Below are 14,771 nucleotides of genomic sequence, written 5' to 3'. Positions count from 1 at the left end.
AGCTGTTCTAGTTAATCTAAAGCAAACCTTCCTCCCTTGGCAGGGAATAAGGCCCCCTGCTAACACTCTTATGCTGCCTTCTGGCCATGCTGTATCACAGTGAGTACAAAGTGGGTGTAAAATGTTATCCCATCAGAATAGTACTGTTTTACACAGACATAAATAAATGCACAAGTTGGTGGGCAAAGGCAAATTTGACCTTTAGTTCCTGGCCTACACTCAATAGAATCCCAGCACTGGAGGCTGCATCAAATAGCTACCCTACAAAACAGCTAAAAGTGAAGAAAAAATCCCCTCTTCCATGGAACTTGTAGGAGGAATTTAGATAGCAGTAGCATGACAATCTTTTCCCAAAGGGAAAAAGAGACATCCCATAAGCCAGCCCGAGGCCCCCTTCTTCCTCCCTCGTGCAGGGCTGGTCAAGCCCTCCCTGCCTCCTGTCTACATGGGGCTGGCCTGAGGTCCCCACTCCTTTGACAAGTGGAGCTGGACCAAGCCCTCTCCCTCGCAACCCACTTCCTATGTGCAAGGCCAGTCCAAGCCCCCCTGCATGTGGGGCCAGTCGGCCCAAGCCACTCTCCCAGCCCTCCCTCCAGTGTGGTGCTGGTGTTGCCACTCGCTCCCCCCACCCGCACGTTCCTCTGCACCCCACTAGGGGTCCCACCCCATTTTTTTGACAAAACTCTGCATTTGTCCAGTTTGCTCTTGCCAACTGATGAATCCTCAGTTTTGACAAAAAAAGTTGGGACAGGGCCTAAAAAAGGGACTGTCCTGGCTAAAATGAGATGTATGGTCACCCTAGATCGGAGAGACTCATTGAATCTGCTGTTTAAATTTCCTTATGTAAAAGCCTTTCCAATTTAAATAAAATATATAATGTCAATGATGGCCATTTCAACTCTGTTCCTTCCCCCTCTTTGTGCTGAATCAGGTGCTTTTAACACCACATTAATTAATAACAATGGCACTGTTCTTGTTTAGCAGGTCTTGTGCTCAGGAGTCTTGAGTTTGTCTGAAGTGCCAAACTTTATGCAGGTGCAGCACTGTGTGCCCTGAATTACTATGGACCACTAGGTTTTTAAGAATAGAGCTCGTATAGTACCTTACATAAAGTTCTCTGCAGGCTGAGTAGTTGTCTGCTAGAAATAAGCAGCCAAATTATTAGGACATCTATATTACAGGAGGAAGCAGCTGCCTTACCTCTGTTAACTTTAATACTGCAGCTGGTAATGCATCACTTTTTCAATTGCCTAAACATCTTATCAATTGGATTTTAAGACCATGTTATGATTGGTGATATTTACATACTGTAATACCGACTGCTAATAGTTGACAGTAATGTTTCTCTGCAAGAAAAGGGAATTAAGCGTATTCAACTAATTCCTAACATAAAGATCATGTAGTGTGAGCTGCCCTTAAATGGCTATGGTTTGTTTCCATGTACCACAGAGAGAGGAAAACCTCACTCATTATTACATTTCTGCTGTAGACAATTGGATCAATGCTTAAATCACTTGTCATCAAATGCAAAGGGAAAACTAAAGTGATTAGAATCTGAGTGAACTTTACGATTTACGTGTGGGTGTATACAGCCAGATGAAAGGGCAAAACTGGTGTAAATGTAGAACAGCATCAAAGTCTTTGTTGTTTGCCAGTGGCATCTCTGCTCAAGAGAAGACTTTGGGTAATAACTGAAACTGGCAGGTTTTGTATCCCTCTAGTAAAAACCCACCTGAATGTAAAACATGATTAACATGGTCTCAGACTAGCACATCTTGTGAGTGTGCATGGAAAAATCATTTGCCAACAAGCTCAGATTTCAACTTGCAGTGAATAATTGTTCTGGTGTGATGACTTCCTTTGAATATCTGAGTTTTCTCAGCTGTACAACTATTTGTCTGAGCCAAAGGGCCACCTCTGAAAACAGAAGGTCTGATGCTGTTCTAAATGTAGGGGGCAATGGTGTTAACTTCCATATATAGGAACTGGGAAAGGATTGTTGGGAAGCTAAGAATGGACAGAATCCCTAATTTTTGTTTTCTGATTGACTAGAAGGGGACAGAAGCGATAAGGTAACAAACAGTTCATATCCCTAAGTGTTGTGATAGGGGATGTTACATCTCTCAAAATGTATTAGAAAAATAACTTCCATAAACGAAGGGTACGCGGCATTCCCCATCTGTCCTGTGCTGCCCCCATCCATATAAAGTGCCTTTTCAAGAGCTTTAAAAACAAATATATATTAAATTAATGAGCCTTGCTCTGACAGCAATAAGCCACAATCGTGTATGTATCGGTGGTTAAAGGCATGAGGCCTCACAACACACCTACATAATACACCAATAGCCTGCTAATTGCTCCAAATAAAGGTCATTCTGACTGAAGGTATATAGTTATGCTTTCTGTATGGAAACACAAACCAGGTGCCTAAATTGTATTCTCTAAATTTGCACATTCATCTATTCTTGCATATCCCTTATCTGAGTGCACAGACTGGGTAACTATTTACTTAAGAACCTGCTCAGTACACAATTGATTTGTATGTGGAAATGCAGTATTTGGTATAAACTGAAAATAGTGTTTGTGTGTCTGTGCATGTACAAAATCCTTAGTTTTAATTTCCTTATGGGTAATTGTAAAGTAACCTCAGTGTTAATTTATGGAGTACTTTCTAACTGAAATAGTATTAGAATGGCTCAAATTCTATAATTAAGTGGTCAGAACAGTAAGGATTTCTTTTTAACTTAGAGGCTGATTGTTAGCTGACACCAGAATATGCAACGTATTGAATTAAATGAGGAGCCAGGCGTTATTTTTCTTACTTACCGACTGCCTTTAGGGAGGCATACTTGTTAAGCTCCTTGCCCGGGGGCTGTTGTTCATAAGGATTTGTGATCTGTCCGATGCTGGGGTATGAATGTGGATGTGCCATCTGAGGGAGGAGCGGAGAAGTTGGTACCACATTATTCATCTGTGGACCATCTGTATTAAAAAATAAAAATGAAAAAGATAGTCTCATTTTAAAAAAATAAATCTTTAGGTTTGATCATCATTATGCATTACAAACTAGACAGAGTGAATGTATCACAGTGTTACCAGAAAACAAATTAGTGTTAGAATACAGCCAATCTAACCTGCCCCAGTAAATATATTCACAGGGGCCGTGGTATGGTTAAAGCAGCATATATGAACAGAACAAAGACTTGGACTAGTAAATATTATTTTAAAGCTATTGATTATTAATACGCTACAGCTGAGTTCATTGCAGCACTATCTGCATGGTTTTGGAGTGTTTATTTATGTATGTGTATATATATGAATATGAGAGAGAGAAAATGAACACATACTGTGTATATATATAGTGTATATATATTATATGGACCAAAACTTGCATTTAGTTCCATATTGCAACCTGAACCCTAAAGTTCAGGTGTATTTGACTCTAGAGTTTTGGTTCAGGTCCATCATTAACATTTGATGATAATGACCAATAATGAGGTCATTCTAAAAATTGATACATCTCTAAAGGCAGGAGGCCATTTGTATTTTTCTTCCTCTCCTTCCTCTCCACCACCCTTGATAATAGGTATCATAGCTGCAGAACAAGATAACATTTACTGTAACAGCTGCCTCAAGTCTAGAAACAGAAGGTGGTGAGTGCTTCTGGACTGTCGTTATCAGTACAGATTTTATATCCATTATCAGGCTAGTTTGTCCCTTTATATAAGTGAATACTGCATGACTACTCCCCCTCTCCCTAAAATGTACGTGCTTGAACAATGAGCTTCTTCACCACTATTTTAGCTTGTCTAACTAGATGAATCAGACTTGTATGCTTCTCCCAGTAAGCTAGATTTCTACATGGTCAGCATTCCCTTTTGGTGAGTCTACTACCAAGCTGTGTGCTTTACAGTATTTTGAACTGTATGCCAATCAAATAACAATGCTGTTATCAAGTATATAGAGTTTCAGAACTCTTAACATTCACAGAACAGCTCATTTTTGTTACCTATTCCCGCAGTGAAACCATCATGCTGACTTTGTGACAATACGGTAACTCTCATAGCATCAGGCATAGGATTATGACAAAGTAGAAGGAAAAGCTGGGTTGCAATGGAGAAAAAGCTTATGATGGAGTGAAAGGACCTTCCCCCACAGGATCTGGCAGAAGCCAGATACCCCTACAGAAGCTGCCAGAATTGCAAGGGAACGGAGCCACCTGGCTGCCTATAGTGCTCTAATAAAGTTGAGTGGATCAGCAGGAGCTCCACGGAGAAATGCAATCAAGTCCCTCCTCCTAGCATTTGTATAAACCAGTTGAGAGAGGACATCCCGGTGAATGAAGGATGGGGTTGGGCAAATCTATGATCTAATAACCAGGGGTGGCTCCAGGCACCAGCACGCCAAGCGCATGCCTGGGGCGGCAAGCCACAGGGGGCACTCTGCCAGTCGCCGTGAGGGCAGCAGGCAGGTTGCCTTCAGCAGCATGCCTGTGGAGGGTCCGCAGGTTCCGCGGCTTTGGCAGACCTCCTGCAGGCGTGCCACCGAATCCGTGGGACTGGGGACCTCCTGCAGGCAAGCTGCTAAGGGCAGCCTCCCTGCCGTACTTGGGGCGGCAAAATACCTAGAGCCGCCCCTGCTAATAACTGAATGTTCCTTCTTGCTATCACTGAATATAATAAGGGGTAATAGCAGGAGTGTAATCAGTGCATACTGACTAAAGTTGGGTGGAAAATGGTATTCCCATTTCGTGAGGATTTTTGAACATTTTTACTGTCCCAAGTTGGGACAAAAAGTTAACATCTCAAAAAAATTGTGAATCAAAAAGCTGAAAAAAAAATTGATTCAGTCAATTCAAATGTTTAATTCCAATAATTTCAAAAAATTTTGTTTCCATTGCAATTTTTTTTACATTTTTTCTGTAAATTAACTTACATTTCAAAATGAAAAGTAGTTTCAAAATAAAAAATGGAACTTCATTTTGAAATGTCAAAATGTGGTATTCTGATAACTTTTAAAAGTTTTTCCAAACACTTTCTAAACTGTAAATTCATTGAAACCAACCTGTTCCTGCAAACATTTTTGGTTTTGATAGATCAGCATTTTCCACCCCTCATCCCACCCCCCAAAAGAAAGTTTGATTGGAAAATTCCCAACCAACTGTAATAATGACCCCTAGCGACTGAATTACTGTAGTGACTACTATCACACAAGGAGCTAGAGCTAAAGAAAATCCATTCCCTTTCTGCTGAGTCTGGGCTCAGCTAAGGAAATCCTTTTACTCTGATGGCTTGTACTAAATGGCTTTGAAAGTAGCAGGGCTCTCTTTGCAAACCAGCTGTATCACCCAAGTATTTGGCTTGTACCTTTATGGTTGAGTCTTCACTGGACTTTTTGGGGGAAGTCGCGTGCCATTGCACTAACAACACTGTAGCTCCACTTTTGGGAGCATTGCTATTAATAGGGCATCAGCATTTTTACTAACATTTCCTTTAGTCTTGTTCAGGGTACGTCTACACTGCACGATTATTTCGAATTAGCTTAAACCGATATTACAAAACAGATCTAATAAAATCGGTTTAGCGCGTCCACAGTGGGATCCCGAAATCGATTGTTTGCGTCCATGGTCCAAAGCTACCATCGATTTCAGGAGCGGTGCACTGTGGGTAGCTGTTCCTCAGCTATCCCATAGTTCCCACTTCCGTGTTGAGAGCACAGTGCCTGATGGGGCAGAAAACACTGCCCCGGGTGGTGCTGGGTACAGCCTCACCCCTCCCTTTGTGAAGGCAGCAGACAACCCTTTGGCGCCTTTTTCGCGGAGTGCATTGAGCAAACGCCATAGCACAGCAATCTTTCCCTTTTTTTTTTCACGTGGTGGTGGGGGGAAATAAACTGAGGAGCTGTTCCCTGAACCACGCCAGACACTGTGTTTGAACCTACAGACATTGGGAGCTCAGCCAAGAATGCAAATAATTTTCAGAGACTGCTGTGGACTGTGGGATAGCTGGAGTCCTCAGTACCCCCTCCCTCCCTTCATGAGCGTCCATTTGAGTCTCTGGCTTCCCGTTACGCTTGTCACACAGCGCTGTGTATCCTGGAGTTTTTTATTCAAACGCTTTGGCATTTCGTGTTCTGTAACGGAGCTGGATACAACAGATTTGTCTCCCCATACAGCGATCAGACCTAGTATCTCCCGTACGGTCTATGCTGGAGCTCTTTTTCGATTTCAGACTGCATCGCCAGCCGTGCTGATCAGAGCTCCACGCTGGGCAAGCAGGAAATGTAATTCAAAAGTTCGCGGGGCTTTTCCTGTTTACCTGCCCGCTGCATCCGAGTTCAGATTGCTGTCCAGAGCGGTCAGTGCTGCACTCTGGGATGCCGCCCGGAGGCCAATAACGTCGATTTCCGTCCACACGAACCCTAATCCGAGTTATCACTATCGAATTTAGCGCTACTCCTCTCGTTTGGGAGGAGTTCCGAAATCGATTTAAGGAGCCGTTTAACTCGATATTAATGACGACGTCGTGTGAACGGATACAGCGATAAATCGGTATATCGGCCATTAAACCGATTTAAAGTCGCAGTGTAGACCTGGCCTCAGAGTGAGTGTAGATAATGCAGTGGTAAAAATACTGGTGGCATGGCTACACTAGCAATTTCATTGTTGCTACCACTGATGGACCTGCAATGGTGGAAATCTTGTCTAGTTTAGGTAAAGTATAGGTGGCCACAGTTCTTTGTCTAGCTTCCACTTCTCTGTCAGGCCTGTCACGCTTATTCAGAAACATTTTTAATAGCAACAAGGGAAATATAGAAAAACACTGACAAAGAAAATGGATTTAAGTATAAAAATGTTCTTTCTTCCAAGTTCATCCAAGTGTTGAAGTCCTGCTTTAATACCAAGCTATTATCAGAGTTAATGTTGCTGCTTTTCAGCTCTTCAACAATTTATGAAGATTTAATAATTAAATATATTAGCTATTTTTTGTATGTCTTTGGAATCTGATTTCTACTTTGCCAGTTTTGTCTGACGCCATGAAGTATTCTAAATGGTGACTTTCAATTTGATTAATGAGAAAACCTCTTTCATTGCTGTTCACTTTCTGCTACAGTAGCCTTCGTTCACACAGAAGTACTGATGCAAAGCTAGATCGTTGGATGGAAAAGATTATTCAAGTTCCACGTTCAATTGGCCATTAACACAAAGGCTAATTAAGCAAAAGGCCAAACTGAGACACAGTACATTGCACAAGCAAGGAAAAGATGCATGTTTATAAAAGCCTTTACATTAGACTGGATTTCCAAGACTTAAAGGGAAATCTGAGCTGTCTATGATCACACACTTTATTCTGCATCCTACCATTTGTTAGTCTCAAAATTACCATCAGTGGTAAGTCTGCCAGTCGCATTTTCAAGATTTTGAGTCTCTCAACTGTTTGAATTCTAATTCAGTTGCAATCTTTCTTGTATTTTCTTTGAGTGAATTTGATAATCAAATGCCACTATGGAGCCAATTTATCTTTTTCCCACCAAACATAAGCAATTTAACAGAGATGGGTTACCCCAATATTTGAATGATATTCAGAAAAATCTTATTATGGAATTAAGAAGGATATAATGTGAACTATCATGCTGGTAATGTGACTGTCTAAATCTACAAAAAAACAGGAGTACTTGTGGCACCTTAGGCTTGGTCTACACTACGTATTTAAACCGATTTCAACGCTGTACCCGTCCACACTACGAGGCCCTTTATATCGATATAAAGTGCTCTTTAAATCGGTTTCTGTACTCCTCCCCAACGAGAGGCAGTAGGCGCTATAAATGATTTCATATTGGAACTTAGGGTTGTGTGGCGCAAATTGCGTATTGGCTGCAGGCGGTATCCCCAGTGCCCCACTGTGACCGCTCTGGACAGCATCTGAACCGGATGCAGTGCAGGTAAACAGGAAAGCCTGTGAACTTTTGATTAATTTCCTGTTGCCCGGTGTGAGCGTGATCGCACGACGGTGGCATGTAGGTCCCAATCCAAAGAGCTCCAGTATGGACGTGTGGGAGATACTGGATCTGATCGCTGTTGGGGAGACAAATCGTTCTATCGAGCTCCGTTACAGAAGCGAATGCCAAAGCATTTGAAAAAATCTCCAGGCTACACAGTGCTGTGTGACAAGCGTAACGGAAAGCCAAGAATCAATGGACGCTCATGGAGGGGAGGGAGGGGTACTGGAGACTCCAGCTTCCCACAGTCCACAGCAGTCTCCGAAAATATTTACATTTCTGGCTGAGCTCCAATGCCTGTAGGTTCAAACACATGTCCGGCGTGGTCAGAGGTATAGCTCGACATTTCTCCCTTTGCCCCACATGAAAAAGGGAAAGAAATCGTTTTGACTTCTTTGAATGTCACCTTATGTCTACTGAATGCTGCTGGTAGATGCGATGCATGCCAGCAGTGAAGAGCAGTACCACTCCTCTCCCTCCCTGTGGCAGATGGTGCAGTAGACTGCAGCCGTCCTCATCATGAGCCGTGAGTGCTCCTGGCGGCCTCAGTGAGCTGGCCGGGGCACCTGGGTAAATAGGGATGATTCCCAGTCATTCCCAGAGATGGTAGAATGGCTGATAACATCCTCATCATAGCAAGTGGGGGTGAGTTCCGTCAGCCCCCCCTTTCATGTCTAAGAAAGATTCTGTACTGCCTGGACTATCATAAGCAGCTGGAGGCTGCCCCCTCATTTTATCTCACTCAAAACTCAGTTGTCTTTTTCCTGCATCTCTTTATAACTTTATACACAAATGGGGGGACACTGCCACGGTAGCCCAGGAAAGGTTGGGGAGGAGGAGCAATGGGTGGGTTGTTGCAGGGGCACCCCCCGTGAATGGCTGTAGCTCATCATTCTAAGGTGCTCGACACGATGCAGCTTTGCTCTTTCTGATACACTTGGACTCTAGTAATCACTATCTGCAACCCATATTTGACCAGATGATTTAGGAAAAGGGGATGACCTCAGGGAGTCAAATTCCCGAGTTGCCTGCCGCTCCCGGCCGGACCTTCTCAGCCAGCGGCACCCCATTGATAGCATAGCAAGACCAGACAGAATGAGCAGATAAACCTTCATCCCTACTGCCAATTTACAATGGCAGCAACGTACAAGAATGACTGATAACCGTCTCTGCTATCATGCAAAAGCTAAACGAATGCTTCCTGTGTAGGGCTGCAGTAACGCTCTGTTAGTGGCATCCAGTGACACATACAGGTGACAGTAAAAAAAAAAAAAAAAGCTGACGGGCGGTCCGGATTATGTTTCCGTGCTATGGCGTCTGCCAGGGCAATCCAGGGGAAAAGGGCGCGAAATGATTGTCTGCCGTTGTTTTCCCGGAGGAAGGAATGAGTGACGACATTTACCCAGAACCACCCGCGACAATGATTTTTGCCCCATCAGGTACTGGAATCTCAACCCAGAATTCCAAGGGGCGGGGGAGACTGCGGGAACTATGGGATAGCTATGGGGTAGCAACCCGCAGTGCAATGCTCCGGAAATCGACACCAGCCTTGGTACATGGACACACACAGCTGAATTAATGTGCTTAGTGTGGCCGCGTGCACTCAACTTTAGACAATGTTTTACAAAACCAGTTTATGTAAAATCGGAATAATCTCGTAGTGTAGACGTACCCTTAGAGTAAGTCTCTAAGGTGCCACAGGTACTGTTCTTTTTGCAGATACAGACTAACACGGCTGCTACTTTGAAACCTGTCTAAATCTAGCCACTAGGGGGAGCCCAGGTTTAACTCCAACCAAGTAATGTTTTCAACATGACCTTGCCCTACCTACACTAAGGGCAAAGTCCTGTTTAAAATTGTGTTAGGTAAAATGTGTTAGCTACATGTTTTAAAATGAAACCTATTTTCCAAGTCTAGATGAGGCTTCAGTGGCAGGGGTAGTCCCAGGAGACACAGAAATCTAACTCTAATCCCCTGATTAGAACTGGGCAGGAAACAATTTTTCTGTCCAATGAGACTTTGAGATTTTATTTAAAAAAAAATCCCATCTTGAAGTGGGATGACAAGTCAAAATCCCCCCAGAAAGTTGTGAATTGATAATCCATAATAATTTTCTGGTTGGGTCAACCAAAATGTTTTCATTTTGATTTGACCTTTTTAAAATTTTAAACTTTTTGGTAAAAATTAACCGTAATTTCAAAATAAGAAGCCATTTAGGATTAAAAACTAAAACTTTTCATTTAAAAAATGTCAAAGTAGGATGTTTTGATGATTTTGAGGAAAAAATTCCCAACTAGTTCTACCCATTAACTCTAATGGCATATTGAATCCTGACTATCCATCTGCCATGTATTTTCTGATTGCTATTTGGAAATAGCTGGCCTACCAAACAGGACAATTTCAAGCTCAAAGCTCGGACTGTGTTGATACATTACGTTTGGCATTCCAACACTGCTATGTTGCCCAGCATGAGACTCCATGTAACTGGCTGGCACTGTGCAGCTGCCAGTATTTATTTATTTATTTATTTATTTTTAAAATCCAAAAACAAGAGCACTACAGAGTCAAAGTATTTGCACCATGACCAAAACCTCCAGCATGCATAGTCAGACTTAGCCTAGTGGTAACTGATGATGTTGTAAGAACTTACCCATGGGTCTCATTGGCTGCTGGAGCTACAATAGTTGACATCATGCTGCCAGCTGACCTGAGTTGACTCTGCAACCCCTGGACTGTCTGGTCCACAAGGGCATGTGAGAATGTAGTGTGTTTGGCTAGCCCTCTGTCTCCCTACTGCCAATACAAGAAGGAAGAATAGGAAAGGAGTGTGCTGCAGTTCACCAACACATAAGCTAGACACCTGCTGGCGCAGCAAATGAGGCAGACAAGAAGACAGATGGTTCTTCAGATGCAGAAGCCTGCTGTGCCTGCTACCTTCCTTCCTTAAAAGCCCTGGACATGGGAGCAGCCAACGGGAGGGAGAGCAGTGCTCTAGGCAGCCTATGTCTCTGGAGAAAATCTAGATAAGAGCTGGACAGGAAGGAAGCAGCACTTGAGCCACCTGATAGTTTGGGAGAGAGAAGAAATACAACTAAATAGTTTGGGAGAGAGAAGAAATACAACTAAATTCTGCCACTCTCTCTCAGCAATGGAAAGGGGAGAGCAAAGAACCTTAGAAGCTAAGATGCCAGCATCTCATCACAGTCCCAACAGGTGAAGGGTCTTTTTTTGTGGTTTAATAAACTGGGTACAGTGACTGTGCACCACAACTTTCTATGGGATAGTATCAGACTACTCTGCTGTGTGTCTCAGACACTATACAACTAATGGAGATTTTGAAAGTGGAAGTACTTTTGGAGCTAATGCATCTGTTTTCTAATCCCTGCGCTTGTTGGGGATTTTCACATGGCATATGGACAACACTGAAATACATGGCTACAGTTTATTACAATATAAGCTGCATTTGATTCAGATATGGTAGTGTCATATCTAATTTCAGCCTTTTGCTGAGATGCAGTGATGGGCATATCAAGCAATCATTAAACACAAAATAGATGCCCAATATGTGAGGGGCTGATAAATTCCCCCCACATCACTCTTATTTGAGAAATGTATTGTGCAGCTTACCCTGCTTATGTATTGGTGTTAAGCTGTCCTGATTTTAGGGTTAGGGAGAGGGAGAGGGAGAGATATGCCAGTACCCTGATAGCAATAATAAGTTTGTTCAACATGTGGTCTGCCTTGAATCTTCCTAAAGCTCAGGAATAGATCATTATTAAAATCTTCCTTCTCTTCAACTCTCTGAGAATGAAAGCTATTCTGTAGAGTGGCCTGAGGATTCACTTCCTTCTGTAGCAGAAAAGTCAATTATTCTGTGCTTGGAGACAAAGAAAATGAAGAAAAAAATACATAGGCGTAAAATAGAATTTATTAGTAAATGAGCAGTTGAAGACATGAGAAAAAGAGCAAATGAGACAGGCAATATAACAAAACAAAATGGGGGAGGGAGTGGAAGGGCAGAAAAGCAGAGCAAGATTTTGCTATGAAAACCACCTGCAGGCACATACAAAAAGGAAATGAGGACAGGAAAAGAGACCAGGAAGTCAGGTGAAAAAGAGACAAACAAGCAAATTCAGAGCAAAATTTAAGATTAGTTGGACGTTTTCAGAGATTTAGACTGAGTGATTGAAGAGTGTTTGTAGACAACACCCCCCCACAAACACATACACATGTGCATTTATTTCCTTTTCCCTCTTTGTCCTTTTCTGTACTGTGCATTTAGCTTTGCCTTATTTGCAGGGCCAGTTCAGCCAGGGCTGCCAAACCTGCAAGCCACGGGGTCATGAGACTCCACCACACCTGGGATAGGTTGAACTGCTAGTGTGATATTAGAGGCAGTATTGAAGAACCGCTTTGAGGCTGACTGTGAACTCCCTGGTTATAACACCATAAGCTCCCTGTAAACTCACTCTTGTTGCAGTGCAGTTCAGGATATTATGTAAGGAACATTCTGCATACTAATTACACACACATACACACACACACTTATTATCTGTTGCCCTCAACTCATCTGTGAGACTAACCCTCTGCGCCCAAGTTGGCATTGCAAAGTGGTTTGTGGTGGGGGCGCGTGCCACCTACTCAATCACAAGCCTTGCAGCCTCAGTACTTAATCTTATGACTTTGCAGGTGGCCCCAGTTTTAGCTGAACTGACCCTGTTTGGTTTCCCCCCAGCTTATTTGTGCATCCTTTCCTATGGCTAGATCTTATTTGCTTTTCCTCTCTCTTTTCTTGCAGGTATGCTTTTGCATTGTTAGTTGTTTTTTACTTAGGTGCCATCTTACATTCTCTACCAGCTGTACAGTGGATGGCCTATTTGTAAAGGATATTCCAGTTCAGAAGTGGATTCTCAGACTCCTCGTGTTTCACTCTAGAGCTGCAGTATCCTCTATCAAGAACATGTGTGTGTGACTGTGACAGGAGAGGTCACAAAAGCAGGAGTCTTTGGTTATCTAGTTGCTTACCATAGGACTTTGCCATACTGGGTCAAACACATAGTCTGTTTAGTCCAGTATCTTGTTTCTGGCACTGACCAGTACCAATCAGAGGAAACTGCAAAAATCCCACAGTACACAGATGTCGAATAAACTGCCTCATATGATGGCCTCCTAACCTCTAATAGTTGGAGATTAGTTTAAGGCCTGAAGTGTGTGAAGTTTTTAATCCTTTAAAAAACTTTGTTTGCAGTAACTGTTACAACTCTGAAAGCTCTTGTAATCCATGTAATCCTTCAATATGACTTTTCATTTTACCAAGTTCTTGGCCTCAAGATCCTGTAGCAATGTGTTCCACAGTGTAACTGTTTAGTGCAAAAGTATTTCTTTTTATCAGTTTTGAGTTGTCTGCCTTTCTATTTTATTGCTATTGTGTTACGAGACTGGGAGCTTCTGCTCTTCTGACCTACCTTCTGTATACCATCCATTATTTTATATACTTCTTTCATTTCCTCTTTTGTCTCCGTTCTAAAGTAAATAATCTCAGTCGTTTCTGTATCTCTTCATATGAAAGGTTTTCTATGCTCCTGAGCATTTTGATTACCTTTTTCTGAACCCCCTCTAAATCTGCAGCATTCTTCTTGCGATGGGGTAACCAGAGCTGTGCACATTGCTCCAGACGAGGCTGCACCATTGCATTATAATGTCATCCATATAATTTGCCATCCAGTTCCTTATGCAGTAAAATGTCTTGTACGCTCCTTTTTTCCCCCAAACCATAACTGCACACTGAGCAGAAGTTGTTTTTCTCCCAAATATGGGATAGCTGGGGGCAGGGAACTTACTACAGGCCAGTTTCCCATTTCTGACACTGTGTCCTGTCACAAACAGAGTTAATGCAAAGAACTCGCTGTTTAATCATGTCCATGCTAATGGAATGACACAGGCTCCCAGATGAGTTTTGGTGCCACTTTTCCTAGCAGGAGAGGGCTCCCATTTGACTGACATGGCAGACTAGGGTGTCTGGGCCTGTCACCAAGCACATTTCCTCAGACAGAAAGAAACGGAATTCCACTGGCAGAAGGGGCAAATTGCAGTCTACTCTCTAATGGCTCCCATGTGCCTGACTGGAAACACAGGATTTGACATGCTGGAACAGACCATTTTTCCAGTATGCTTTTGCCACTCAAAAGAATCATGGGCCTCCATCTCCACCTGAGCTCAATGAGGGGTGAGTAGAGAATGTTCCTGTGTTGATGTACAGTTTTCTCAGTAAGCATGCAGTTAAGGCTCTTCATTTAAATCCATGGGAAAGGATTTTTTTTAAAGCATATATAATTCTCTTGCATGTGAGACCTAAACCGTGTGACAGGGTGCCAGTGGGATAAAAGACAAAATCTATCATCTATCTATCTATAAAATTGTATCTGTGTATGTTGATTAAGCTAGATTACTGGAGAATACAGCTTCCCTTCCCTTTCCAGTGAACTAGAGATTGACTGATCCTGTTCGGTACTGAATACCTTCAGCGCTCATTAACTTAGGAATTGAGGGCCCTTGGTGGTTTTTATGATGGGCTCCTAGTATCTGGTTAGGCTCCAAATGTGTAGGAGTCAAATCGAGTTCTGTGATATCAGTTGTTTGTTTTGCTACCATCCAAGGAGGTGTGGGAGTGGGACAGCATCGGTCTTGTGACTAAATTGGCTAGGAGCCTATGTCTTCTACATAGTTGCTGATTTTATACTCCCTGTGCACTGTATTATACCATTGGACTCGCC

The 14,771-nt window shown here is 42.7% G+C and overlaps 1 protein-coding gene across 1 annotated transcript in view; it reads right to left on the bottom strand.

The window, feature by feature from the left end:
* Positions 1-14,771, bottom strand: part of SHISA9 (shisa family member 9) — a 264,540-nt gene that overhangs the window by 26,463 nt on the left and 223,306 nt on the right. The window contains 1 exon segment of the mRNA XM_075069052.1: positions 2,827-2,982. Within this exon segment, the coding sequence (XP_074925153.1) occupies positions 2,827-2,982 (156 nt within the window).

The sequence above is a fragment of the Chelonoidis abingdonii genome, chromosome 9 (assembly GCF_003597395.2).
Source record: "Chelonoidis abingdonii isolate Lonesome George chromosome 9, CheloAbing_2.0, whole genome shotgun sequence".
NCBI classification, from domain to species: Eukaryota; Metazoa; Chordata; order Testudines; family Testudinidae; genus Chelonoidis; species Chelonoidis abingdonii.
This window is presented reverse-complemented; position numbering and strand designations above follow the sequence as displayed.